At 37.4% G+C, this 27184-nt stretch overlaps 1 protein-coding gene across 1 annotated transcript in view; it reads right to left on the minus strand.

Annotated features, from left to right (window-relative positions):
- The window catches only part of CEP192 (centrosomal protein 192kDa), a 120027-nt gene that overhangs the window by 48455 nt on the left and 44388 nt on the right, over positions 1–27184 (minus strand). Inside the window, exons 15-27 of the mRNA XM_004683968.2 lie at positions 26181–26973; positions 25972–26098; positions 18203–18374; positions 16160–17075; positions 15101–15249; positions 13549–13779; positions 9184–9309; positions 5189–5332; positions 5007–5070; positions 4776–4915; positions 4591–4683; positions 4050–4168; positions 2001–2177 (exon numbers count right to left, since the gene is read on the minus strand). Coding sequence (XP_004684025.1) covers positions 2001–2177; positions 4050–4168; positions 4591–4683; positions 4776–4915; positions 5007–5070; positions 5189–5332; positions 9184–9309; positions 13549–13779; positions 15101–15249; positions 16160–17075; positions 18203–18374; positions 25972–26098; positions 26181–26973 — 3251 coding nt within the window. The remainder of the gene's footprint in view (positions 1–2000; positions 2178–4049; positions 4169–4590; positions 4684–4775; positions 4916–5006; positions 5071–5188; positions 5333–9183; positions 9310–13548; positions 13780–15100; positions 15250–16159; positions 17076–18202; positions 18375–25971; positions 26099–26180; positions 26974–27184) is intronic.

The following is a 27184-nucleotide window of genomic DNA, read 5'->3' on the forward strand; positions in this document are numbered from 1 at the left end:
CTGGAAAAGATCATGCTTAGTGAGATAAGCCAGAAAGAGAAAGAAAAGTACCGGATGGTTTCACTCATAGCAGGAGTATAATAGACCAAGCGAGAATAAAACAAAAATAATGAACAACCATATACCAGAGATATTTTGGGGGGGGTGGAGTTGGGAATGGGATCAAAAATGGGGGGGTGGGGAGGCAAATGCACGGGATTATGGTGATGGCACACTGGTGACTTGGTGATGGGAAACCCGTGGGATTACAATTGAGATGGAAAAAAAAATGTACAAAATGATGTGAAAATAAACTGTTATATATATAAAAAAATTTTTTGGCAGCCCTCCATGGTGGCGCAGTGGGTTAGGGCACAGCACTGCAAGTGAGCTGCAGCTGCTTCTGTGCAAGTTCAATTCCCAGTCCCGGAGGTGGTCCACATGGCGCTGCAGACTTCTTCTGACCCACCCGCTGCTCCCCTCAGCAGTATACTTCATGGATCTGCCTGTTAGGCTCCCCACTTTGTCTCTGGTGAATCTTCTCACTGCCCCCGAACCTCTGGGTTGTACCCAAGTTCTGTATGAATAAATAAATCTCTTTAAAAAAATTTGGCAGATGACTACTATCCAGACTCAAATGTACAGAAGTGGAAAACCTTCTATATAGTAGCACACCTTTGCCTTCAACATCTAAGTCAGACGTTACGGGACTGCATGATACATGTGACATATAAACTATAACATAGGAGCTACTGAAGAGGGAGTAGTACCATTCAGACATCTTAACTAACAGTTACTCAAAGTACCAATCCTCCCAAATGACTAGGTGATCACAAACTACAACTGCTTCAGAACCCAGACAGCGTTGTCTGCTGTGTGTTAAAGTGTGTCAGCCCAGACACGTGACATGCCCGGAACCACTCAACTGTGAGCATACTCATAAGAATATGTACTGAGAAACTGGTTTTCTTTTGAGATTTTATACCTATTTTTTCATTTTTCTGGAAGAGTCAGTAGCAGGGTAGGTCGCACTTTCTCACACATGACTGTTTTGTTCTGAACCTGTGAATGCTGATTTGTCTCATGATGACACAACGACATCATAGGAGAGCATTAAAGCTGAGCACAGACCTGCACAAAGGCAAGTGTTCAGAGGCTTCAGGAGCCTCAGCTCCCACTTAATTTTTTTTTATTTCACTCTGACTTTTTGAAAGCTGCTTTTTGACAAAGACAAGGTACAGATGACTACACAGATGGTTAAACAAGCAGGTTGAACAAAGGAGGTTCAATTAGAGCCTTTGTGTGTGGACAAACTGTAAATTTAAAGCAACAATTTCTTCACATCTATAGCAGATATTAACCCAGATGCTTCTTTCCAGGTACTTCAGAAATGTCTAGATAAAAAAACTTCAGGAAAACAAAAAAGTGAAAAATACAAGTGTTAACTCAGATTTAATAACTTACCTTGGTTGTTAATTAGAAGTGTTTACTGTTTGAAGTTGTTTAGAAAATTACTTCTCAAAACTTTAAGAGGAAAATGTATTTTGCATAGTATATATTATATACCAATGTAACTCAGTAATCCATAATGTATAATCAAAGTAAATATAAAATTAAATCACAGATACAATCCAACATTATTATCTGCCCTAGTAGAGATCCCTTCTACTTTCTATAATATGAAGTAGTCGCCAATTGGATTGTAAAATCCTAATCGTATACAATCTGTGTGATTATTTGTGATTATTTCTTTCTACGTATCCATTATGCTTCCAAAAAAGGATATTCTTAATTGCCTAACTTTGGTAATCAGAAGAAAATTTACCAAATACTTAAGAAAACAACAACTGCTTTTTTGGGATAACATTTTAAAAAGTGGTGAAATTTTTAATTAAAATTTTAAATTAATAAAACAATTCAATTCATTATTATAGCTTTAAGATAATACTGAAAACAGTAACGTAGTCAGTTATCACAGCAGAGAAGAACATTAGATTACGTGCCACTACATGCATACTTACTGTGCTCTACCAAGAGGAACACCTCCCCAAGTCAGAAACTGCTTGTTGGACAAAATCGATGAAACATCTGAGGAGCAACACCCAGGTTCCAAAAGTTTATTTTCTTCAGAAAGTACTTCACCTTTTAACATTACTTCATACTGAGGTCCCAATGGTTGCACAAATATTTTCAAGATCCTAACAGAGGAAACAATGTACACTGAATGTTCAGAATTAAATTCTTTCAGCAATTATTTCCTATATACCTTTGTCAAGGGACTGCATTAGATGTTAAGGATACAGTGACATCGCCACTGTTCCCTTTGTTCCAAAGGAGAGTCTACATACCAGCAAACAGACTGTTGCAATACAATCTATGTGATGGGAAAGGGGGTCATGGCCTAGGAAAACATGAATACTATTGATGAAGAATACTGGAAATATTGAACAAAGATTCTTAGCTGAAAGAGCTAACCAGTGAAAATGAGGGCAAGAGTTGTGCAGGCACAAATACATTTGTGAAAGCAGGCTCTTCAACTTGTAAGGTCACAGAGGTTGAGAGAGCACACTAGGGTGTTTATAATATCAGCAGGGGTCAGGCCAAGTGGGTCTCAGCATCCTAAGTGAGGTTTATCAACCAAGTTTAAGCAATAGTAGTGCTCTAACCATTGTGGAGTGATGATATTCACTTATGATTTCGGTGCTAAAAGTATCAGGGCTGGGGTACCCCTTGGCACAGAGGTTAAAGTCTCAGTGCTATCAAGCTGTTACTGCCTATCACTGTGGCATGAGTTTAATCCTGGCAAGGAAGGTTAAAAAATATGCAGACCTCCCCTGTTATCACCCACTGCTCTCCTCAGCAGTATATTTTAGTACATCTATTAGTTCAGTACATCTTTTCTGTCTCTGGTGAGTATTCTCACTTCCTGTACATCTGGCCTTCACTCCAATTCTTACATGCATAAATAAATCTTAAAAATGTATGCGTATATAAATAAAAATAAATCTTTAAAAAAAATTATTTATTTATTCATACAGAACTGGGCGTGTACATCTGTATATCTGGCCTTCACTCCAATTCTTACATGCATAAATAAATCTTAAATATGTATGCATATATAAATAAAAATAAATTTTTTTTTTTTTTAAAAGATTCATTCATTTATTTGTGCATACAGAACTGGGGTACAGGCCAGAGGCTCAGGGGCGGTGAGAGGCTTCACCAGAGACAGAGTGGGGAGCAGAACAGGAAGATCGACGAAGTACACTGCTGAAGGAAGCAGCGGGCGGGTCAGGAGAGGTCTGGCTCGCCACGTGGTCTCCTCCGGGGCAGGAGGCAGGCGGGGATCGAACTCATGCGGAAGTGGCTTCAGATTCTCAGTGCTGTGCTTTAACCCGCTGCGCCACCAGGGAGGGCCATAAAAATAAATTTTTTAAAAAATATTTATTTATTCATACAGAACTGGGATACAGGCCAGAGATGTGGAGGTTGAGAGACTTCACCAGAGACAGAGTGGGGAGCAGAACAGGGTGATCGATGAAGTACACTGCTGGAGGGAGCAGCGGGCGGGTCAGGAGAGGTCTGCCACGCCATGTGGATCTCCTTTGGGGCCGGAGGGAATAGAACTCATGTGGAAGTGGCTTAAGCTTCTTAGTGCTGTGCTTTAACCCGCTGCGCCACCAGGGGAGGCCATAAAAATAAATCTTACAAAATGTCTCAGGGCTGGAGGAAACACTGAGCAAGGTCAACCAATAGTTGCCAGTTTCACTGAGAAACACAAAAATTGACATTATTTACTTTTGCTAGAATATACTTGGAAATAGTGATTTCTTAATTTCTGGTTAGTTGGCTTAAAAGGAAATTCTTAATAAAGAATCAAAAAACAAACAAACAAACAAAAAAGCTGAAATCAAATATAAAAGGTTAAACAAAGCTATACCACCCAGCAGGTGAAGTAAATATGTATTTTATCCTTCAGGCTTTGGATTAAAGCATATCTAAATAAGTGGCTGTTTGGATAAATGAATGAAAATTTGTAATTATAAACAATATCTTTTTTTAAATCTTACTTTTCCTCACAGATCTTGGGATCCTCTGGAGTAAATGAAACCATAATTTCATGTTCTTCTCCGGGCTTAAGGAACAGCTTCTCTGGATCCACTGAAAAGCAACCTCCTTGATCTGGAATCTAAATATTTTTATAATTATTATTAAATGCCAACTTACACAATATGACTTTTATTCAATTATTCTCCTGTTCATATATACCTTCCCCATTTACTCGTTATTTTTCTTTTATCGATGCCAATTATTGTCCTACTACCTGTTCTTATCTTCTTGGTATGAAACTTCTTCTCCTTTTGCTTCCTTAACAACCATTCCTCACTGCTGGTCACTGACACCCTCTCACTTAAAGTTCTTCATCTCTACTTTATACCAGAGTAACACCTTGCTCTGAAAGCATGTACAAAGATTGTTACAACTGCCACACCTCCAAAACCCTCCCCCTTCCATTCTGACAAGGCAGGAAGCTTCAGAATGTGAGGAGATCTTCACTGTCTCATATTCTAAGGAAAAGCTACACTAGAGTGCACTGACACAAATTCTTACCTTGATATCTAAATAAACGTTAATATTCCCAGCATTTTTCAAAGGCAAATTCTGCTTTGTTGAAGAAGTCACACTGGCAAAAAAATGCATAGTCTAGAGAATGAAGCAAAGCAGGCACTCAAAAAATTGTCACAATTAGAACGAAAACAACCTGAATATAAAATAATGACAGAGTTTTGGAGTACCTGTAAGTCTTTTGGAGCATGTATCCTAGCAATTCCTGCTCTTGCTCGAAGATGAATGCTTTTAATGATGGGTGTTGGGTTAGGGCTATCAACTTCTATATCAACTCTTGCCAAGAATTCTTCTGCTGAATCTAGAATTGCTATAAAATTGCATTCTTTTCATCAGACACCAGAGGTAATTCTAAATTGTGACTTAAAAAAAGCAATTTCCACAAAACATAAATATGATACCTGAAGAAGTTATCCCTTTTTTTGGACTATGGAAAAGAACCCAAATTATCAGAAACTCTGGATCCTGTAATACAAAATATTTAAATGTATACTGACATTAAAATTAAAATCTTAATGAAAGAAAGGTAGATTGGAAGCTTCCTCTTTAATTCTAAACCTGTTCTTTTATCCTCCAAGCTTACCTGTCCATCACAACTGGCAGGCATCATCTGATTGATAACAGAAGGAGCTGCCAGCTGAGCAATCACATCAGTGTATGGAGCAGCTTTCATAGAAGCAAGGACTGGCTCCTTGGAAAATGTGAAACAGCGCCAGGCTATGGCATTCTGTACAGAAACAGAAAATCAATTTCAGAAAAACTAATTGTGTCATGCTGTATAATGTTAAATTTGTTGACAAAATCCTTTTTAAAAAATTTATTTTCTACACATGTCGTGGGAGACTTTAATACACCACTCTCACCAATGGATAGACAAAAAATAAGCAGATATTACAGCTCTAAACAAGGACCTAGACCTCATGGGCTTAACAGACATCTCTAGAACACTACACCCAAAAATCTGAATACACTTTTTGTAAGTGCAAATGGATTATTCTCCAGAACTGATCACGTACCGGGACACAACACAAATATCAGCAGATACATTAAGATCGAAGTCATAACAAATGTCTTCTCTGACCATGAAGGCATCAAATTAAAAATAAACCATGAAAGGAAAGCAAGAAATCCACACTACTAAGACCATTGGATCAATGAGGAGGTAAAAAAAAAGATATTAAAAAATACATGGAGATGAATGGACACAATTCTATAGAACATATAGGACATAGCTAAAGTAGTTATAAGAGAAAAACATATAGCAATACAGGTCCACATCAAGAAATAACTCAAGAAACAATCTAATCTCCCATCTTAAGGAACTGGAAAAAGAACAACAAAACCCCCCAAAGCTAACACAAGAAAGGAAATAACAAAAATCAAAGCAGAAATAAATGAAATAGAAGTTAAGAAAACAATCCCAAAGATAATGAAACTAAAAGTTGGTTTTTCAAAAAATAAACAAAATAGACAAACTTTTAGCCAGGCTTGCTAAGAAAAAACAAGAGCAAGCACAGACAACAGGATTATAAATGAAAAATGAGAAATTACCACAGACACAGCAGAAATTAAAAGAATAATCAGAGATTATTATACACAGTTATATGGAAACAAGTTCAACAATCCAGAAGAGATGGACAAACTTGTACAACTTTATAACCATCCAGAACTAGATAAAGAATTGAACACCTATACAGACCAACTATAAGCAGTGAAATTGAAACAGTAATCAAAACCCTCCTGAAAAACAAAAGCCAGGACCAGATAGATTCACAAATTAATTCACATTAATTAATGTTCAGAAATGAACTATTGCCTATCTTACACAAATTCTTAAATTGGGAAGAAAGGGATACTACTAAATACGTTTTATAAAGCCAACATTACACAAATACCAAAAGCGAAGAATACAAAAAAAAAAGAAAACTACAGACCAATCTCACTAATGAACACTGATGCAAAAGTTCTCAATAAAATATCAGCCAACAGAATCCAACAATGCTTCAAAAATATCCATCAAGACCAAGTAGGTTTTATTCCAGGGACACATGGTTTAACATCTGAAAAGCAAACAATGTAATACAACACATAAACAAAAAGACAAGAACTATACAATAATATCAATAGACGCTGAGCAAGCATTTGACAAAGTTCAGCATCCATTTATGATAAAGACCCTTGAAATTCTAGGGATGAAAGGATAAAGGCTATATATGACAAGCACATGGCCAATATAATTTTCAATGGTGAAAACTTAAAACCTTTCCCTTAAGGTCTGGAACAAAACAGGGATCTCCGCTCTTACCACTGCTTTTCAATATAATACTTGAAGTTCAGAATAATGAGAAAAGAGAAAGACATACAAGGAATCTGAATCAGGAAATAAGTAAAGCTATCACTATCCGCAGATGATATGATAATATACATGGATAACCCAAAAAATTCCACAAAAAAACTAATCAAAACAATCAACCAATTTAGTAAAGTAGCAGGTTACAAAATCAACACATAAAAATCAATAGCCTTCCAATATGCAAACACTCAATCTGAAAAAGAAATCAAGAAAACCAACCCTTTTATAATTGAAACAAAAAATCAGATACTTGGGAATAAACCCAATACAAGAGGTGAAGGACCTCTACAAAGAAAATTATAAAACATTGCTAAAAGAAATAGAAGATAACACAAAGAAATGGAAAGACACCCTGCTCATGGATCAGAAGAATTAACATTATCAACATGTTACCAAAAGCAATTTACAGATTCAATGCTATTCTAGTAAAAATGTTATAACCTTCTTCAAAGAAACAGAACAAATAGATGAAATTCCTATGGAGCCACAAGAAACCTCAAATAGCCAAAGCTCTGCAGACTAAAAAGAAGGATAATGGAGTTATCATACTTCCAGACTGCAAACTTTACTAGAAAGCCACAATAATTAAAACTGCATGGTATTGGAACAAAAACAGGCACACAGACCAATGGATGTGAAAGCCCAGCAAATTAACCCACAGACTTATGGATAAATCATCTTGACAAAGGAGCAATGAATATGCAATGGAACAAAGTTTGTTCAGTAAATTATGCTAGGAAAACTGGGCTGCTATATCCAAAAGAATGAAGCTAGACTACTACCTCACATCATGCATAAAAACCAACTCAAAATGTATTAAAAATTAGACATAAGACCTGAAACCATAAAATATATAGAAGAAAATATAGACAAAATAATACATGACGTACATATCAGTAACATATTTAAAGACACATCACCAAAAAAAAAGACAATTGAGGAAAAGAAAAACAGCAGGGGTTACATCAAATTAAGATGCTAATGAATTGCAAAACACACATGTGATCTTCAGTCACTGCTCGACATTTTGTATTGCGTCAGCTTTCCATAAAAAACAAAAAACAGAAAAGGAAAAGATACAGAGCTGGGATTACAGCAAAAGGGATATTAACCAAAACAGACACCTCACTCACTGGGAGAAAATTTTTGCATACAATTAACAAAAATAGCAATAGGGCCCTCCCTGGTGGCGCAGCGGGTTAAAGCACAGCACTGAGAAGCTAAAGCCACTTCCACATGAGTTCAATCCCTACCTGCCCCGGAGGTGACCACATGGTGCGGCAGACCTCTCCTGACCCGCCCGCTGCTCCCCTCAGCAGTTTACTTCATAGATCTGCCTGTTCTGTTCCCCGCTCTGTCTCTGGTGAATCCTCTCACCCTCCACATCTCTGGCCTGTGCCCCAGTTCTATATGAATAAATAAATAAATCTTAAAAAAAAAAAAACTAGCAATAACAAATGTCGGTGAGGATGTGGAGGAAAACAAACTCTTATATACTGCTGAGAGGAATGCAAACTGGTCCAACCACTATGGAAAGCTGTGTGGAGGTTCCTCAAATTGCTGAAAGTGGAACTTGCACATGATCCATCAACTCCATTCTTTGGTATCTACCCAAAGGACACAAAAACATTAATACAAAAGGACACCTACACTCCTATATTTACTGCAGTACAATTTACAATAGGTAGGGTTGCTATGAAAGCAACCCAAATTCCCAAACAAAGATGACTGGATCAAGAAGATGTGTTATATTTACACCATGGAATATTATTCAACAACCAAAAAGGATGAACTCATGCTCTTTGCAGCAACATGGATGGAGCTGGAAGGGATTATACTCAGTGAAATAAGGCAGTAAGAAAAACAAAAACACCAGACAGTCTCACTTATAGGAGGAATGTGGAAGAACCTAATAAGGAATCAGAAAAAAAAAGTAACTAATAAAGTAAAAGTCAAAATCATCAGACATCTATAGCTCAGAGACATGTGGGGAGGTGGGGAGGAGGGATAAGGACCAGGACAGGAGTGGGAAGAGCACAAAAGACTATGGTGATGGTGCATGGGTAAATTGGTGGTAGGAGTTCTATGTGGAAACCATACATTGTACATAATATTAAAGAAATTATTTTTATAAAAAAATTTAACCAAGAATGATATTCGTAGAGTCTATAGTTTCAGATTAATGAATTCTGTAAAGGATTTCTCTCTGTTATCTTTGTACTTACAGCATTAATAATAAGTCTGATTGGCACAGTGGCATGTGTCTTGTTTATCAGTTTTAATGGGAGAGCTTTCCAGCCTCCATAAATCAAGTCACCAAAATCAAGAACATCTTTGGTTTTGGTTTCCACCTAATTATAGGAAAAAAAAAAGCAGTTTATAAAAAGCAGTATGTTAAGTAAATTAAAAAATACTCAATTTGAACAATACATATCATACCATGTGTCTTTTCCAGCCACAAATAGAGTCCACACTAAGGGAAACTTATCTAAGCTTACCCATAAATGTTAGATACTTTTTTTGAGGTACTTTATGTACTCAAATATACTTCAAAACAAAGCAGTATCCTAGTGGTGGTTACGCTAAAAACACTTAGATTTTAAGACAACTGACAGTTTCATAAAAGATAAAAAACCGGCCCTCCCTGGTGGCACAGCGGGTTAAAGCACAGCACTGAGAATCTAAAGCTGCTTCCTTATGAGTTCGATTCCCGCCTGCCCCGGAGGTGACCACATGGCGTGGCAGACCTCTCCTGACCCGCCCGCTGCTCCCCTCGGCAGTGTATTTCGTTGATCTGCCTGTTCTGCACTCCACTCTGTCTCTGGTGAATTCTCTCACCCTCCACTTCTCTGGCCTGTATCCCAGTTCTGTATGCACAAATAAAATAAAATCTTTAAAAAAAAAAAAAAAAGATAAAAAACCAATAAACTTTATTATTAAAACAGTGATTCTCAATTCCCTTCAGGTCACATATTAGCATTTTCAGATTTAGTGCTGACTTCTGACAATACTCAAATATTTTCTAAATTACATCAAAACAGACATTACCAAAAGCTTAAAATGAGTGCCTATCATTGTTAAGGGGAAGGATGTCCTAAAGGAACTCTGCAGAGTCTTATGGACTCCAGCCCCATTCCATTTTTCTGGACCCTACATCCTACTCCAGTGATTCGAAACTACAACTCCCAGCAGTACCAGGGAGAGAACTGTGAGGACCCAAGGGCGGAGCTAGCAGGAATTCTGGGACATTTGGGGATAAATAGGGCATGATTACATCTCTCGCTCTCTCGCTCAGGAAATGGCTCTCCAGACTGTGTGACTCGGTGTGTTCAGTCAGTCAAGCCGGTAAGGTATTCCAGTTACTTTGTATCCTGCTTTCTTTCCCTGGGTTGTTTCCTATTCCTTTCCCCTTTTGTAAATAAACCCGTTATTGATCCTTTTGTGTGTCCCTGCAGTATAACCGAATTGTGAGTGCGCAGGTGAGGCTCCACAGACAGGCGGCCCAGTCCACTCTGGGCTACCCTCTAACAACATCACAAAAAACTGACTCCCTTAAACATGGAGGCCAACCTAGCACAGACCCGCCCCCTCACCCCCACACATGCAGAAGTGCTGAGTAATATTTAACACATAATTAAATGGTTATGACCTAGAAAACATGAAATAAAAGCGAATTCAAAGCAGACTAGCAACTGAGAGCTGACTTCCACATGGCTGATAGAACGGCAGGTCCAGGCTCACCCCCAAAGGTGGCTGAACTTCAATATCCTTTCAACTTGAGACTGGAAAGGAACTGGAGCTTCCTGCATAAAGTATAGAAATTCAAATGCTCTTTTTGTGAAATGTAAACTGGAAAAATCACTTGCACGTCTGAGTAGGTTTGCAGGGAATGAGTAGGCAGAAGAAGAACATTTGGGAGCAAGTAAAAGACCGTATATCTGTGCCACATCAAGCATGGGAACTTCAAGTTAGAACCGCTGAAACCTTTGGGGCTTCAGGTATTAATGCAAAGTACTCTCTAGGAAACATGAAAAATCAGAACACATGGAATTTCCATACCAAAAAGCATCTACCATAAATGTGAGCTTATGTGAAAAAAATTTAAATATTAATTTAAAACCTGAAATCACATGAAGGGAATAATCAGGGAGATACAAGAAAACATGCTAGTTGAAGAATATGCCAAGAACTAGAAAAGACCTAAGATAAATTATATAATTAGTATATTTTAAATCCAGATAGAACAGAGTTCATAAAGGAAAGAAAAACAGAAGACTAAAAAAGCAACAACTTGGAGCAAAAACTCCAAGTTCAAATAACTTGGTGAATCTGTTAAAAAATGTCTAATCTGTAGCCACTGCAGCAGGACTTGGATTCCCCCCGAAGGAAATGACTCACATGGTACCACATACCTCTCCTGTCTTGCCCACTGTTTCCCTTCAGCAGTGTATTTCAGTGGATCTGCCTGTTCTTCTTTCATTCTATCTCTGGTGAATTCTCTCACTCCCACCCTACACCTCTCACCTGTACCCCAGTTATTGTATGCATAAATAAATAAATCTTTAAAAAATTAATTGTGGTGTTTTACAAACAGTTGGATCTGAAATATTAGTCAAAGATAATATGAAAGGAAAAGGGCAGTATTAAAATGATCCCAACTTCCTGTGTTGTTAGGGAATAGAGTTCATGATTACTTTTAGAAACAAAGGAAAGAGAAATGTATCACCTTCCAACTAAAGCAGATGCAAAAGAATAAGAGAAAATTATAACCCACCAAAAAAGTTAGGAGAGAAAAAAATCAGAAATCCTTAGGAGACATTCAAGCAAAGCAAAGGTTGAAGCATGAAAATAATCAGTACACTTTAGATACACCAGGAAGTCACTTAAAAGATGACATACCCTATTGTGTACATATATATAGGGCAAAACAGATGGGTACAATAGGGATAAAGAATATCATTACTATTTTTTTTTTAAAGATTTATTTATTTATTCGTACAGAACTGGGGTACAGGCCAGAGATGCAGAGGGTGAGAGGATTCACCAGAGACAGAGTGGGGTACAGAACAGGCAGATCGACGAAGTACACTGCTGAGGGGAGCAGCGGGCGGGTCAGGAGAGGTCTGCCACGCCATGTGGATCTCCTCCGGGGCAGGCGGGGATCGAACTCATGAGGAAGTGGCTTAAGCTTCTTTGTGCTGTGCTTTAACCCGCTGCGCCACCAGGGAGGGCCTATCATTACTATTTTTAAAAGGTTTATTTTATTTATTATGCATACAAGAATTGGGAGTGTAAGCCAAAGGTACAGGGTGTGAGAGGATTTCCCAGAGATAAGAGTGTGGGGAGCAGAATAGTCAAATCTACTGAAATACAGTTAAGGGAAGGAGAGGGCAAGATAGAATGGTCTGCTGTGCCATATGTGGGTGAGCTCCTTGCCTAGGGATTGAACTCATGCTGTAATGGTAATAGCGTGATAGTGTGAGACTTAACATCTACACCACCAGGTAGGCCCCAGATATCATTACTTAAGGAATCGTTTCATTCAGAACATAAAATGATCCTTAGCCAAAATACATATCAATCATAGAGTTGTACAATATCCAAGACAAAATTCAAGATTAAAAGAAACTGACAAAGCCACAACCTCCTCTCCCAGAAGTCCCAAAACTAAGCAAACAAAAATATTTAGTAGTGATACAAAAGATAGGACTTACAGACTAGCTTAAGTTCACATAAAAATACACTGCACTGGGTCCTCCCTGGTGGCGCAGTGGGTTAAAACACTGCACAAAGAAGCTTAAGCCACTTCTGCATGAGTTCGATCCCCGCCTGCCCCGGAGCTGACCACATGGCACAGCAGACCTCTCCTGACCCGCCCGCTGCCCCCCTCAGCAGTGTACTTCGTCGATCTGCCTGTTCTATTCCCCACTCTGTCCCTGATGAATCCTCTTACCCTCTACATCTCTGGCCTGTACCCCAATTTTGTATGAAAAAATAAAAAATCTTTAAAAAAAAAATACACTGCACTTACAAAAAAAAAAAAAAGAGCCAATTCTGATTCAGTTGGTCTGGGTAGGACTCAGGCATTGGGTGTATTTAAAACCTCTAGTGTTATCTTACTGTGTGGCAAGGGTTGAATACCATTGTTCAAAAGATGTACATAATCCAACATTATCCCAACTAGAATAGATCTAGTAAGTTTGTGGCACATACATCCACAAATTCTTTTCTCCCAAAACTACTTCTAAAGTAAACAGCTTTCATCAAAATGCCAGGTATGACAAACACCTATTAAGACAGTTACCTTGAACCTCCCTGGTAGCCTAGGAGTTAAGTCTCTGCACTAACAATCTATCACAACTGTGGCCCTGAGTTAAATCTCAACTAGGGAGCTAACTCATATGGCGTAGCAGACCTCTCCTATCTTGTCCGCTGCTACTCTCAGCAGTGTGTTTCTGTAAATTCGCCTGTTCTGCACCCCAATCTGTCTGTGGTGAATCCTCTCACCCCTTGCACTTCAGCCTATACCCAGTGCTTCTATGCAAAATAAATTTCAAAACTTGGACACACACACAAAAAAAACCAGTTACCTCGATCATAGGGGTCTCAGCAATAGCAGTGAGTATAACTGTGCTGGCCAAAGCTTCTGCTTGTAATATTGTGTCAGCATCTGCTGAAAATGGCCAAGAAGCAACACTGAATATACATCTGAAAATCCCAGGATCAGATGGAATGAAAAGTACTTTTATCTCTTCTGCAGAGTGAGGTCTTACAATGATTTTATTCTTGAAAACTAAACAAGGATATGCTGAAAGATCCACCTTAAAAAAAAGTCACATGGATCATTAAATGACTTGACATTGAAAACCAAGAAACAGAATCAACTAGTTTAAGAGCTCTTTTAAAGCCACTTGAACTACCAAATGAAGACATTTATGACCTCTTAAAAAATATCCGAGTCTTATAACTTATTTTAATGAATAAAGTACAATTTGTCAAAATTATGAATTTATGAAGGCAAGTTGGATATGTCTACCCTAATCTATTTTAATGCAAACAGTTATTTATGTCCTTTTCTTGAAAAGGGCAATGCTAATGGCAATAGTTCTCAGCCCTATGCGGCCCTACGACCCATTTCTGTAGCTGTGAAATGCAGGAGGGTTAGACTGACTTCAAGGATTCTTGAGATGTTTCCTTAATCTATGATTCTGACTCACTATAACCTCTCCCACAACTTGTCAATGAGAATCTTCTATTCCACTTCAACAGACAATATTTCCTATATGCCTTAGAAAGGCTCAAATTTCATTTCCTTTCACCCTCAACTCCAACCACCTTCTCTTCCTCTAACCTCAGGATATAAGTGGAATGGTTGGAAAAAGAGGGAAAAATGGACCTGTATCACTTCACCAGATAAATAAAGTTATTACTAAGAGGTAAGAGGGACAGTAAACCCATCTACCAATGTTGGTCTGCAAGTCCCCAAGCCAGGACATTCTAAAACAGGAGGTGCTGACCAGATTTCCCAATCGATACTCTCTGATGTTTAAACAATTGTAATTATGAAAGGAGATTTGGAATCTAGAATTTTAGCAGCTGTAATTAATCATATGAGACACAACAAGTTAACATCAAAATTATATTTCTGGGAATCTCAAGACATCATATAAGAATATTAAGTAAAGTAGTCAAAAAGATTCCATTCACTAAAGGAATCTATCCTAAGAATAACTTGTTTATTTTTGTTAATTGATAAATGGCAGTAAAACATTCAATCATGTTAAAAAAAAAAACTGGTTAAGTAGAATCCAGAAACTCTTTCAGTAGTTTAAAGTAGCATTAATCACAGTAATAACAACAGAGATTTAAATAGCACTTTTATATAACTATGAATAATAATGAAATGTGATTAACGAATAAATAATAACTGACCATAAAATGAGAAACACATTCAGCTTTCACATCTTATATGGAAGAAATATAACAAAAAAGAAATGTAGAAAAAGATAGCATTGCAAATTCTGTGTGCAAGATATAAAGGGGAAATGATGGTGTCCTCAAAATAAAAGTACCACAGAGGAGAAATGTAGTGTTATTACAATGTGATTGGTGAATCAAAGGAGAAAGATACAAAAAGCTTACCTTTTCACCATTAATACTAACACTGAGAACCCCAAGGCTGACCTGTAGCCAGTGATCAGTTGGATTAAGTACACTGAGGTGAGTCTGGGAAGCAATGCCAACACAGCAAGCATGAGGAAACTTTAATTCCTCAGGTACTCTTGCTTTCCCTGGGTAAAGATAAAATAGAGTGAAAATGCAAGTTACAGAAACCCCTGATGAAAAGTACAACTGGTTAATGGACATTTTTATGAAAGACTACTTGTTCATATCCAAAAGCTACAGTATTAAGTGCCCAGGTCTCAAGAAATCCTTTGAGACACAATATAAGCCTCTGAGTAGGCTTCCAACAATTTTTCCTGCAGTCTATAGCCCAGAAAGAAAAAACTTACAATTGTTCAAACTCAAAATTTAACAACTCTTAGATGTTATTACTATTAGTAATCACTTCCTTTTTTTCTTCCCACAAATTATAAGCAAATTCCTAATCTAATAATGACAGAGACTCTATCTGAATGTTATATGATGACCAATCTGTCTGCCATCCTTACACAGTTGTCTTGGAACTTCTTTAAGAACAAATGGACTGAGAAGGTGACAGCACTAGGTAAACTGTGACAGGAAAGGAAAACACCCAACAGAATGCCTGCCAGAAAACAAATCAGAGTGGCTCAGCCAGAAGACAGGAGAGGAAGGACATTGCTTGTTCTAACATCAGCTTCTCTCTCTCAAAAACTTAAATACTGGAAGGAGATTTACTCCTCAGAGAGCAGACTCTAAATGGAATATTTCTTAGTTGAAAGAAGAAGACATTCAAGAGCAGAGCACAAGAGAGAAACAGGAAGATGAACGTAGCCACAGTTTACATCTGATTACATTTTTGTGTTTTTCTAAGGCTATTAAGAAGCTTTACACAGAAATATGTCATGGCCTCTAGTCTCAGTTCAAGATATGAAAAAGAACTTAAAGAGAAATATAGGACAACTAGTATCTCCTTAAAAAAATCTATTTTGGGTCTTATTTGAGAAAATTCTTCAAACAGCAGCAAACAATAAATAGTAACAAAGAAAAACATCATACCAAATCCTGACACTGTTCCTGAATCCCATGATTCAATTCCACAATTTACACCAATAGATTGCACAGGAAAAGATTTTGCTGTGCTTAGCAGATTCTGATCTAGGGCATTAGGATATGAGTTGCAAAGGGAAGATGTGCCCATCACCCCAGAGCTGATATTTTGTCCTAGACAAATTCCCATGGCCACAGATTTCTGAACATGCTCCCCTCCAATAGCAGAATAAGGACAGCCTCCTGAGAATCCGCAGACTGTGGTGCTGCCAGCATGACACTGTGGCAAAGCACCATTTCCAGCAGAAGGTAGCATCCCCAAACACTGATGGGGATAAGGAGCTGTGGTAATAGAATGCTGAGCCAGAAATGCAGGCACTGCAACGGGTACGTTCTGCCTTTTGGGTGCACAAGCATGCTCTGCAGCACTGGGAACAGGCGCACGCTGGTTTCCAGAGACCATCTGATGAGGAATTTGGCCACTTAATGCACTATTAGCAGTTGGTGTATCTTCAGAAGTTATTCTTTGACTCACAGACACCTCACATGACATGGGGAGGTGTGCTGTTGCTGACACCGCTGGGTGGCTGAGGCCTGACTTGCACAGAAGAGCCATGTTGATCTGGTCCAGTTCAGTGGGGTCTGAGGTCAAACCTACTGCACTGTTCTTTGACCGATCTCCACTTGTGGAGAAAAGATCTTTACTCCAAGTCAAGTGAGGTTTTACATCTTTAGATTTGCTATTCAGAGCATTAGTTTCAGTCACTTTTTCTATATCTGAGTTGTTCTGGATAATATGTGATAATGCTTCTTTTCCTGTACTTTGAGAAGGAACTTTTTCTTTCAACTTTTCCACAGTCCGTTCCCCTGATGGAATTGGGCTGGCTTGAATAATTGTAGTGCTCAACTCACTGGGAATATCACCCTGGGTGTGACAAATATTTTTTAAAAAATTACAAATTCAAACCATGCTGACACAATCACAATAAAGAAATAGACATGACATTAACTTTGAAGAAAATCTGGCTTCAAAAAAAAAAAAACACTAAAAAACATGATTAAAAGAAAAATTTCCTCATAATAATTTTTATAAAACTGTATTAAAGAGAAAATAAATACCAATTACATCTCTGAAAAAACTTTGTCTAGTTTTACCTAGAACAGATTTAAGTAATTCTGTGCAGATTTAAATTTTTTTTGCCATAAATATATAACAAAAATGTAAACTAATTAATAAGAGAAGTGTGGAGACAAGCTAGCTTTGAGGTCATATGCAAAGCTGCTCATGGACTCACCCACCAATGAAAAGGCCAATTTTGATGATTACTGTCTTTTCTAATGTCTACAGGTATGTGGTTCTGTTCTCTTAAACAAGATGTAAATCCCTAGTCATTCATATATTAATTTCTTTATATAATAATGAAATTAATATATGAATTAATGAATCACCTTAAGGGTGATATCTATAAGCTCTGCAAAGCAGACCAGTTATAACTCTGTACAAAAATTTAAAAGCTTTTAACCTTCACTGATTATTCTAGGTGGTTTGGAAAGTTCTCCCAGACCAAAGTTTTAGAAACAAAGACACTGATTTAAAAAAGGCCAGGTTATTTGCTAGTTATCACCATCAATGACAAATAACATTTTTAATAAATTACACCAGTTAATTATGTATTTATGGGTGACTTCTTAGGTTCAGAGCTGTTTTCACATCATTCTCCCTCTTAACAGATAAAGAAATGGGGTTGTAAGACTGTAATCTGCCTCAGAAAGCAGTAGAGCAACAAACTACTACGCCAAAATGTTTGCACTTTGGTTTGTGTAAGTTGAGGCCTTGAACGTCGTTTGTTTGTCCTTAAAAGGAATAAAACTTTTCTGCTGATGAGAGAAAAAAAAAAAAAAAGATCAGCAATCTGATCAACACACACATTTAAACACTTTAAAGGTAAAATAGCAACAAAAATTATACAGGTCTGAATGTTAGTCTGAATCCTACATTAGTAAGACTGAGAGATAAAATCCTTGCTAAAGCAATAATGAAGTGCTGCTCACCTTTCCATCCTCAAGGCCATGGTCTGAGCCTGTGGTGGGACAGATGCTATCGTGTTCAGATATGTAAGTCAGCCTGCTCATAGTATCCTGTGGACATGCTGACTGACACAATGCACTCTTACAGAAGGGCTTCTGATGATGCGACGCTGAATCAAAAGACTCTAAAGCACATCTGAAAGACAGATATTCCTTGTAACTAGAGCTGTTCACTGCTTAACATCACCTGCACTAGTAAAAAAATCACTCATGTTTGCCAGCAATCTTGTTAAATCTATAGCCTCTGTTCTAGCTGCTATATTTAATAATTCAACCATGGATTAGTTTTTCACCCTTATCCAAAATTATAAATTATATTCCTATGGAGAGCATCGGTAAGCTACTATGAAAAAAGTGACATTTTTATTAACATGTACTCTACAAAGTCACATGATGTTAGCAATGTATTCAATAAAAATGAATCAGATAGTTGACACAGAGCAAAGCACAAAGCATTCAAATATTCTTGCCCTCAAAGAACAAAGATGAAAAAAGAAAAAGAATTTCATTGATAGTGCAAAAAAGTACAGTCAGCTACTGCTGGTAAGAATACTGAATAGTGGGCCCTCCCTGGTGGCGCAGCGGGTTAAAGCACTGCACTAAGAAGCATAAGCCACTTTCGCATGAGTTTGATTCCTGCCTGCCCTGGAGGAGATCCACATGACGAGGCAGATCTCTCCTGACCCGCCCGCTGCTCCCTCAGCAGTGTATTTCATTGATCTGCCTGTTCTGCTCCCCACTCTGTCTCTGGTCAATCTTCTCACCCTCCGTATCTCTGGCCTGTACCACACTTCTGTATGAATAAATAAATCTTTTAAAAAAAAAAAAAAAGAATACTGAATAGTACACACTACTAATAACAGTAATTAACCAGCCACTATTTTAGTTGAGCAGTTAATCAAAGTCCTCTGATTCATATTCTCAATCTAAGAGTTTATCCTAAGAAAATTAGTAATTAAAAAATTTCACCAAAGGGACATATCATCTAATATTACCACTGATAGTAAAATAGAAAATAGGCTATAGAAATAATGACACACAGAAAAACCTTAGGCAGCCATTTTAAATCACACTGGTGAATATTACTCTTTTTCTCAGAGAGATGTTCATGACATAATAAGTAAAAAAAGATTAGCAATAAATACTAAGACCTAACATTAATTATTACGCACAACATAGTCTTTTAGTCAGTATCCATCACAATACTGATCAGACCAATTCAAAGACAGGAAACAGGCTGTACCTCCAGAGAGAAGGTGGCAAAGTAACAGTAGCTAGGGGATACTGTTGCAGCTCTCTCTGGAAACAGTGTGCTAATACCTATTGAATACTTTGCCACTTCCAACTGACTTCTGAATTTCACCCCACTGGTTTTTTTTGTACGTGTGTGTGCAAAGTTTATATATAATATGAAGCTGAGCAGTGGACACAGAAAGAAAATTCTATTTTCAAATTTTAATAACTACCTCAAATCAATCACAATCAAGCCAGTATTGACAAAATACAAGTTAGTGTATTTCTAACCAATGGAGACAAATGTAACCTGATTGCTTCAAGTCTCTTATCAGTAACTACATGTCAGGCATCTATGTTGAGTTCTTGTATGCATTTGCATATGCGTGCACACAAATACACAACCCGCACCCACTTGATAGTTCTGGGCTACCAAAGTGATGTGTTATATTACTCTGATCCACTTGGTTGAAAGGAACAAAACTATTTAGGCTTCATCTTGCCTCAAGTAGTGAGAAGTAAACTGTAAGAAATGCACAAAAATAAAAAAAAAAGGTTTCAGTAGGGATGTCAAACTTCAAAGGAATCCAAAATCTGCCAAGGTGCTGGCCATACAGAGACTCAAAAACAGTTTTAGAATTACAAACTCTAAATTAACCCTATGGACCTACTAGAAATACTGCAAGGCAGATTTCAGCTAAAAAGGAATATTTACAAAGTAGCAAAATGTTAACAGATAAAAGTGAGCTCAACAAAACAATGTCACTATTGAAAAAACTGAAAATTCTGACCAACATCTCAACAGCTACGTGTTCTTTAAATACATTCTGAAAAGCAGCTGTGTTGCTTTGTCAATGATATAGATTGTATGTACACAAGCCCAGATGATGTTGCCCACTGCATCTTTAGGCTATATATAGTGAAAACTATGGCATTTGTGTTCTTTCATTGACTAAAACAGTTATGTAGTACAAGCGAGAGAAAAAAGAATATGAATTGGCAGAAATCAGAAAATAGAAAGTATCAAGCCCCTTTTACAATAGAAAAGTTCAAGAGTTGGTGGTACCACTGGTTAAAGCACAGCACTTTGAAGCTATCAGTAGCAGATTCTGCACAAGTTCACTGCTGCTCCCCTTAGCAGTGTATTTCACTAGATCTGCCTGTTCTGCTCCCCAGTCTGTACTCTGCACATTCTGGCCTGTACCCCAGTTCTTGCATGCATGCATAAATAAATATTTTCAAAAAAAAAAAAAAAAAAATTCAATAAAAACTGTCTAGAACACAAGTCCACAAAGGCAACAAGGTAAAGCATAGTTGACAGTACAGAAAATCAATGATTCAGAGAATGAACACTTAAAACAGCTATCCTACAATAGTGAATATATATAAAAATACAATCAAGGGGCCCTCCCTGGTGGCGCAGTGGGTTGAAGCACAGCACTGAGAATCTAAAGCCACTTCCGCATGAGTTCGATTCCCGCCTGCCCCAGAGATAACCACATGGTGTAGCAGGCCTCTCCTGACCCGCCCGCTGCTCCCCTCAGCAGAGTGCGTCATCGATCTGCCTGTTCTGTTCCTGCTCTGTCTCTGGTGAAGCCTCTCACCGGCCCTGAGCCTCTGGCCTGTACCCCAGTTCTGTATGCACAAATAAAAATAAATCTTTAAAAAAAAAATAAAAAAAATAAAATCAGGAAAAAGGAAATGATCATATGTAATCAGAGAAGGGAGTATCAACTGTGGGAAAATGATATACTCAAAGAGGAAAAGGGAACAGTAAACTTCCCTCAACTGAGCTATATCTACAGAGATTATCATAATCCAGGAAAATCAACAAAATAGATGCTGACACATTCACCAGAAGATGATAAGGAAACATCGAAAGGTACAATATCAACACAAAATGGAGTCAGCAGTACTGTCTCCCCAGTTGTATCTGCCCATCTTCTCCTTTCCTTTTCCTAATACACCTATCCTTTTAAAATGTAAATAAATAAAATGGAGCCATAAACTAGGCTTAAATGAAAGTGCATATTGAGGATGGATACACAGAATATGGATTAGTACAACAGAATATGAGCTACTCTTACATGCACAGCAGGGATGAATCTCAAAAACTTGTTAAGGGGAAGAAGCTAGACACAGAGAAAGTGTAATATGTGATTTCATCCACATGAAATGTAAGAGAAGACAAATCTGAATTATAATGCAACTAATCAGGTATCAGGGTGGAGATAGGGGAAGGAGAAGAACTGATTAATAGTGTGATGAAACTATTCTATATATTTTAGAAGGTGGTTTATATAGGTGTATGTTAAAAACTCATTGCATAAAAACCCAAAGAGATGTGCATTTTATAAAATGTATACAGTAATTATGTTAACATTTCAATGAAATCCTAAAACTGGATTAGTCAAACCTGACAGTAAACTAGCACACTAGCCTGTGCCCCTAAGGGATTGAAAAATTACTCATACATCAGATACACATACTAGATACAGATCATGAGAACTCAAGAACTATTTGCTTTGGTAATTATGGCAGCAAAATACTTAGGCTAAGCAACATCACTCTCTTGTCATCTTTTCCATCAAATTTTAAGTCCAATATACTTAAAAACTAAGTTGACCTTTTCTCAGTAAACCCTATTGTTTTGCCCCAGTCTGAGAGGAGAAAAGTGTGGTGTTTGCTTAGTTTACACATATGGAAAGAGCTTACCAATTCCATGGTTGCTTTAGAGAGGCAAACCTCTGTCAAGTTCATAAGAAAATATGTATGCCACCCCAAGGTATGTTTCACTTAATGCATAAGTATATTTCCTTAGAGAAAACAGGCAGATTCAACAGTGAAGCCATCCAGTCAAGCACTGTTTCTGCAGTCAAGGGTAGTGTGAAAGGAAAGTGAAGGGGAAAATCATAAAGATATGTGAAGTACTTAAGAGCTTTTATTAAACATTACATGCAATTAAAAAAAGATTAAGTAAAGCAAGATGAAATTTGAGAGTACACAGAAGGAAAAAGATATTAACAGAAAACTCTAAGGAATCTAGAACTCAGAGATGTAACATGTAGATGAGGTGAAACAGAAATTAAAAAAGAGGGGTAGATCACACTGGCGATGGGCAAGTTCCATCCATTTCTTTGTGAAGGTGGCTATACAAATTCATACAGTGTGACAAAATGACACTAATTTCTACTTATCATGTGCCTATGACAAGTTCCTGGTGATCATACTGTGCTATAAATTTTTGTGACCGAAAATTTCTCAAAGAAAAAGGTTCTTCAAAAAAAAAAAGAAAATAGGGCCCTCTCTGGTGGTGCAGCAGGTTAAAAGCATAGCACCTAGAAGCTAAAGCCACTTCACAGCATGAGTTCGATCCCTGCCTGCCCTGGAGGTGATCCACATGGCATGGAAGACCTCTCCTGACCCGCCCACTGCTCCCCTCAGCAGTGTACTTCATTGATCTGCCTGTTCTGCTCCCTACTCTGTCTCTGGTGAATCCTCTCACTGCCCCTGCATCTCTCGCCTGTACCCCAGTTCCATATGCATAAATAAATCTTTTAAAAAAAATAAAGGAAATAAATGTGCAAGTCAAACAAAACAGACTCCACATATATATCTGCAGAGCTCCTGAAATTAGTACAGAATGGAACAGTACAAACATTTTAACAGGTAACCCCCAAAACAGGTTTGTTAAATAAAAGAAACCTTATATCACATATAGAGAGGGAGAATCTTTGTGGAAGGGCAAAGTACCCACAAGGAGACAATATAGACAAATTTATTAGATATAAAGATAAAGCATCTTTGGCATTAGCTTACAAAAAGAACAAGTCAATTCTGTGGCACAGAGAATTAGGGAACCCTGGAATTGCCCTTCTATATTCTATAGAGACAATAAAACAATTCTACCAGAAAATGTAAATCAGAGAAATTAAATATAGCCATACACCATATACCTGTAATTACAAAACTTACAAGTTAATGGCTGAACATTAAAGAACCTAGGGATTGGGCCCTCCTTGGTGGTGCAGTGGGTTTAAAGCACAGCACTGAGAAGCTAAAGCCACTTCCGCATGAGTTCAATTCCCGCCTGCCCTGGAGGTGACCACATGGCGTGGCAGACCTCTCCTGACCCGCCTGCTGCTCCCCTCAGCAGTGTACTTCCTAGATCTGCCTGTTCTGCTCCCCACTCTGTCTCTGGTGAAGCCTCTCACCGCCCTGAGCCGCTGGGCTGTACCCCAGCTCTGTATGCACAAATAAATAAATCTTTAAAAAAAAAAAAAAAAGAGCCTAGGAACTACTGCTTCCTAAGTCCTTTCTCTACACAAATTACCAGAGTATATTTCAATCAACCTTGACAGGAAATACCTGATAATGAGAACTGGATATATTTAACTGCAGAACAAAACCCAAAATATTCGAATAAAATGTATATGTGTACATGAAATAACAATTAAAGAAAGTAGAATGGGAAAAAGGAAATCAACATTGAGAATAAGCCCAATAAATTTTCTCATTGATAACAAATGATGTTAGGTTGAGTTATACTCCTCAACAAAGGTTCTTTGAAGCCCTAAACCTCCAGTGCCTCATAATGTGATCTTATGTGAAATGGAGTCACTGTAAATGTGGTTTAGATGAGGTGTCTACAGTAGGCTGGGCTCTTAATCCAATATCAATGGATTAATAATTAAACCATTATTATGAGACGGGAAATTTGAACAGATATAGGTGGAAGTGAGCCATGTGATATAGAGGGCAGAGACTACAGTGCTGCATCTACAAGTTGATGAATGCTTGGGTTACCAGAGACTGGAACAGGCAATAAAGGCCCTTCTCCTAATGCTTCAGAGAGAATATGATCTTGGATATATAACCTACAGAACTATGAGTCAATAAATTTCTGTTGTTTTAAGCCATCAAGATAATGGTACTTCATTATGGCAGTTAAGGGAAATAAACAGTTGAGAATTAAAATATATCATTTAAGAAGCAAAAAACAAATATCAGAAGTACAAACACACTTAACAATATTTTGATAATTTTAGATAACTAGCATTTGTCTAGAAATTGTCTAAATGTTTAATATCATCTCTTTTAGGGCCCTCACTGGTAGTGAAAGGGTCCATAAAGTGCAGTACTATGAAGCCTCAGAAGCCACTGCAACACAAGCTCAATCGCCGACCAGGGAGCTTATCCACACAGAGTGGCAGACTTCTCCTGACCCACCCACTAATCCCTTCAGTAGTACATTTTAGTCAGTCTGCCTGTTCTACACCCCACTCGTTATCTGGTGAATCCTCTCACCCCTACACCTCTGGCCTATACCCCAGTTCATGTATGCATAAATAAATAAATCTTAAAAAAAAAAAAAAGACTACAATGGCAACTTGGAAACAGCAAGTAACTCTGAAATATAATTTCAAGCTGTTTCAGAATGTTGAATAGTTTTAATTTTCCAGTAGTTTGTTAAAATATTCATAAATTAACTCTATAGCAAATTAAAAAAATTAAGAACTATAACTCCTATCACAAATAAAAGTTGCTTATTTGCTATTCATTCTCCTTAATACATCAAGTGCTCCCAGAAATTGAGACAAAAAAGACTAACAAATGAAAGTAGGAAACAAATATTCTATAGAAAAGTAAACACAAAGTTATACTGAAATAGTTTTTTCACCTATCTGACTGCTGACAATCAAAGCTTGATAAATATTACATTAGTGAGACTGAGAAAACAGGCCCTCTCATAAACTGTTGATAGAAAATTAAATTAAAATAACCACTAAGTAAAGGTCATACTAATATAAATGTGACACACGCTTTGACAATTTCATTTTCAGGACTTTTTCCTACACAAAATAATAAAATAGATGAGGCTTTAACAGCTAACTATTCAGGGCAAGCATAAACACACAAAGGATACTGTATGGAGTATAAAAAGGGATGTAAATAAGAATATATATTAAATACAGAGAACCATTATGGTCTGCAGAAAAAAAGCAAAATATAAAAATTTGTACAACAAAATAGTTTGAAAAAATTTATAAAGTCTTTGCAATCATTACCTTTGGGAAATGAAAAATATATAATTTTCTTCTTTATATATTTTTTCCATTTTCCTATACTGGGCAAATTAGTTTTATTGTTTAAAAAAACAAAGGGATCTCCCTGGTGGCGCAATGGGTTAAAGCACCACATTTTGAAGCTCTCAGAAGCTACTGCAGCTGGATCCCCCGCAAGGGAGCTGACCCACATCCCCATCAGGGAGCTAACCCAAATGGCGCGGCAGACCTCTCCTGACCCAATGGCCACTATCCTCAGCAGTGTACTTCATCAATCTGCCAGTTCTTCTCCCCACTTTGTCTCTGATGAAGCCTCACCCACCACACCTCTGGCCTGTACCCCAGTTCTGTAAGCATAAATAAGTAAAGTCTTTTTAAAAATATATAAATAAAATAAAAATTAAAAAAACAAAAACAAAACATTTAAGTACATACCCTGACAATCTTGTTTCAGAAATTTCACTAGGGGAAGAATGACTGAGTGGCGAAGTGGAGGGTCTGAAGCTATCCTGGTCATCCTCTGAGCCATGTGCAACATTTTCAGGGGACGGATTTTTCACATCTAGTAGAAAGATGTATTTCCCAATGAGAAAAAAAAAAACCTGCATAAATTTGTAAATATGATCAATTCCTTTCATACTTACCAATAATTTTAGGTGAGATTATGGAATGTGTTTCAAAAGTCACATGCTTTTCACTATTGCTTGTTTCACTAACACACTCATTTGGCTTCTGATTTTCTCTATTATTTTGTATTTCTTCACATTCTTGTAACAGCCAAAGGGCTGCTATTCTGGGATTTCTTACCAATGAATAACTATTAGATGTTGGAGTAGATATTGGAGTAGCTTTTTCACCAGCAGCACTGTCACTAATACCTGGTAATTTGTTGTCAGAGGAGTATGTCCTCACATCAGCTACTGTACTCTCACTCTCTCTTATGTTTGCCAAAACTGAATTTGAAAAGTTTACTGTTTTAAGTGATTTGTGGTTCGCTCTCTCTCCATTTCCATCATAAATAGCCTCTAGGTTTTCTTCTGGTTGCCTTCCACTTATATTAGTAGCACTTAAGTCCACTGTTTGAATGTATTGCATAGTATGTTCTTTTGGCAAAGATAAATCCCAAAGATCTGATATACCAGCTCTTAAAGAGTTTTCCACTCCATGTTCATGTTTACTAATTTCTGTTTTTTTAAGGTATTTCTCCACATCAAAAGCATTGGATCCATTACTCTTTTCTAAATCATTAGGTGATACATGAGATATAATGGAACAATCCTTTTGTTGATCAGGTTCCTGAAAAATTTTCTCTCTGGTTTTATTTGAAAGTGTCTTCATCATGGTGGCAAATTGGAAAGGATCAGTATTCACTGATGCATTTTCAATGGCTGAAGCAATGGTGCTTATCCTAAGTACAGAATCACTATCATTAGCTAGCTTCCCTCTGCTGTTCACAAACAAAATGTCCTAGGAAAGAAAAAAATTACATCAAATAAGTTTTTGTCAGTATCATGGATAGGTACATATTATTTATAAATGCTATACAAGATTTAACAGGAGCAAGACATTTATTGTTTAACAGTTAAATATCCTACTGAACAAAAGAAGCTTTTATCAAGTTTAATTCTGCTGTACTGAACTGTTTACA

Source organism: Condylura cristata, unplaced genomic scaffold (assembly GCF_000260355.1).
Source record: "Condylura cristata isolate star-nosed mole 26May11 unplaced genomic scaffold, ConCri1.0 scaffold00016, whole genome shotgun sequence".
NCBI classification, from domain to species: domain Eukaryota; kingdom Metazoa; phylum Chordata; class Mammalia; order Eulipotyphla; family Talpidae; genus Condylura; species Condylura cristata.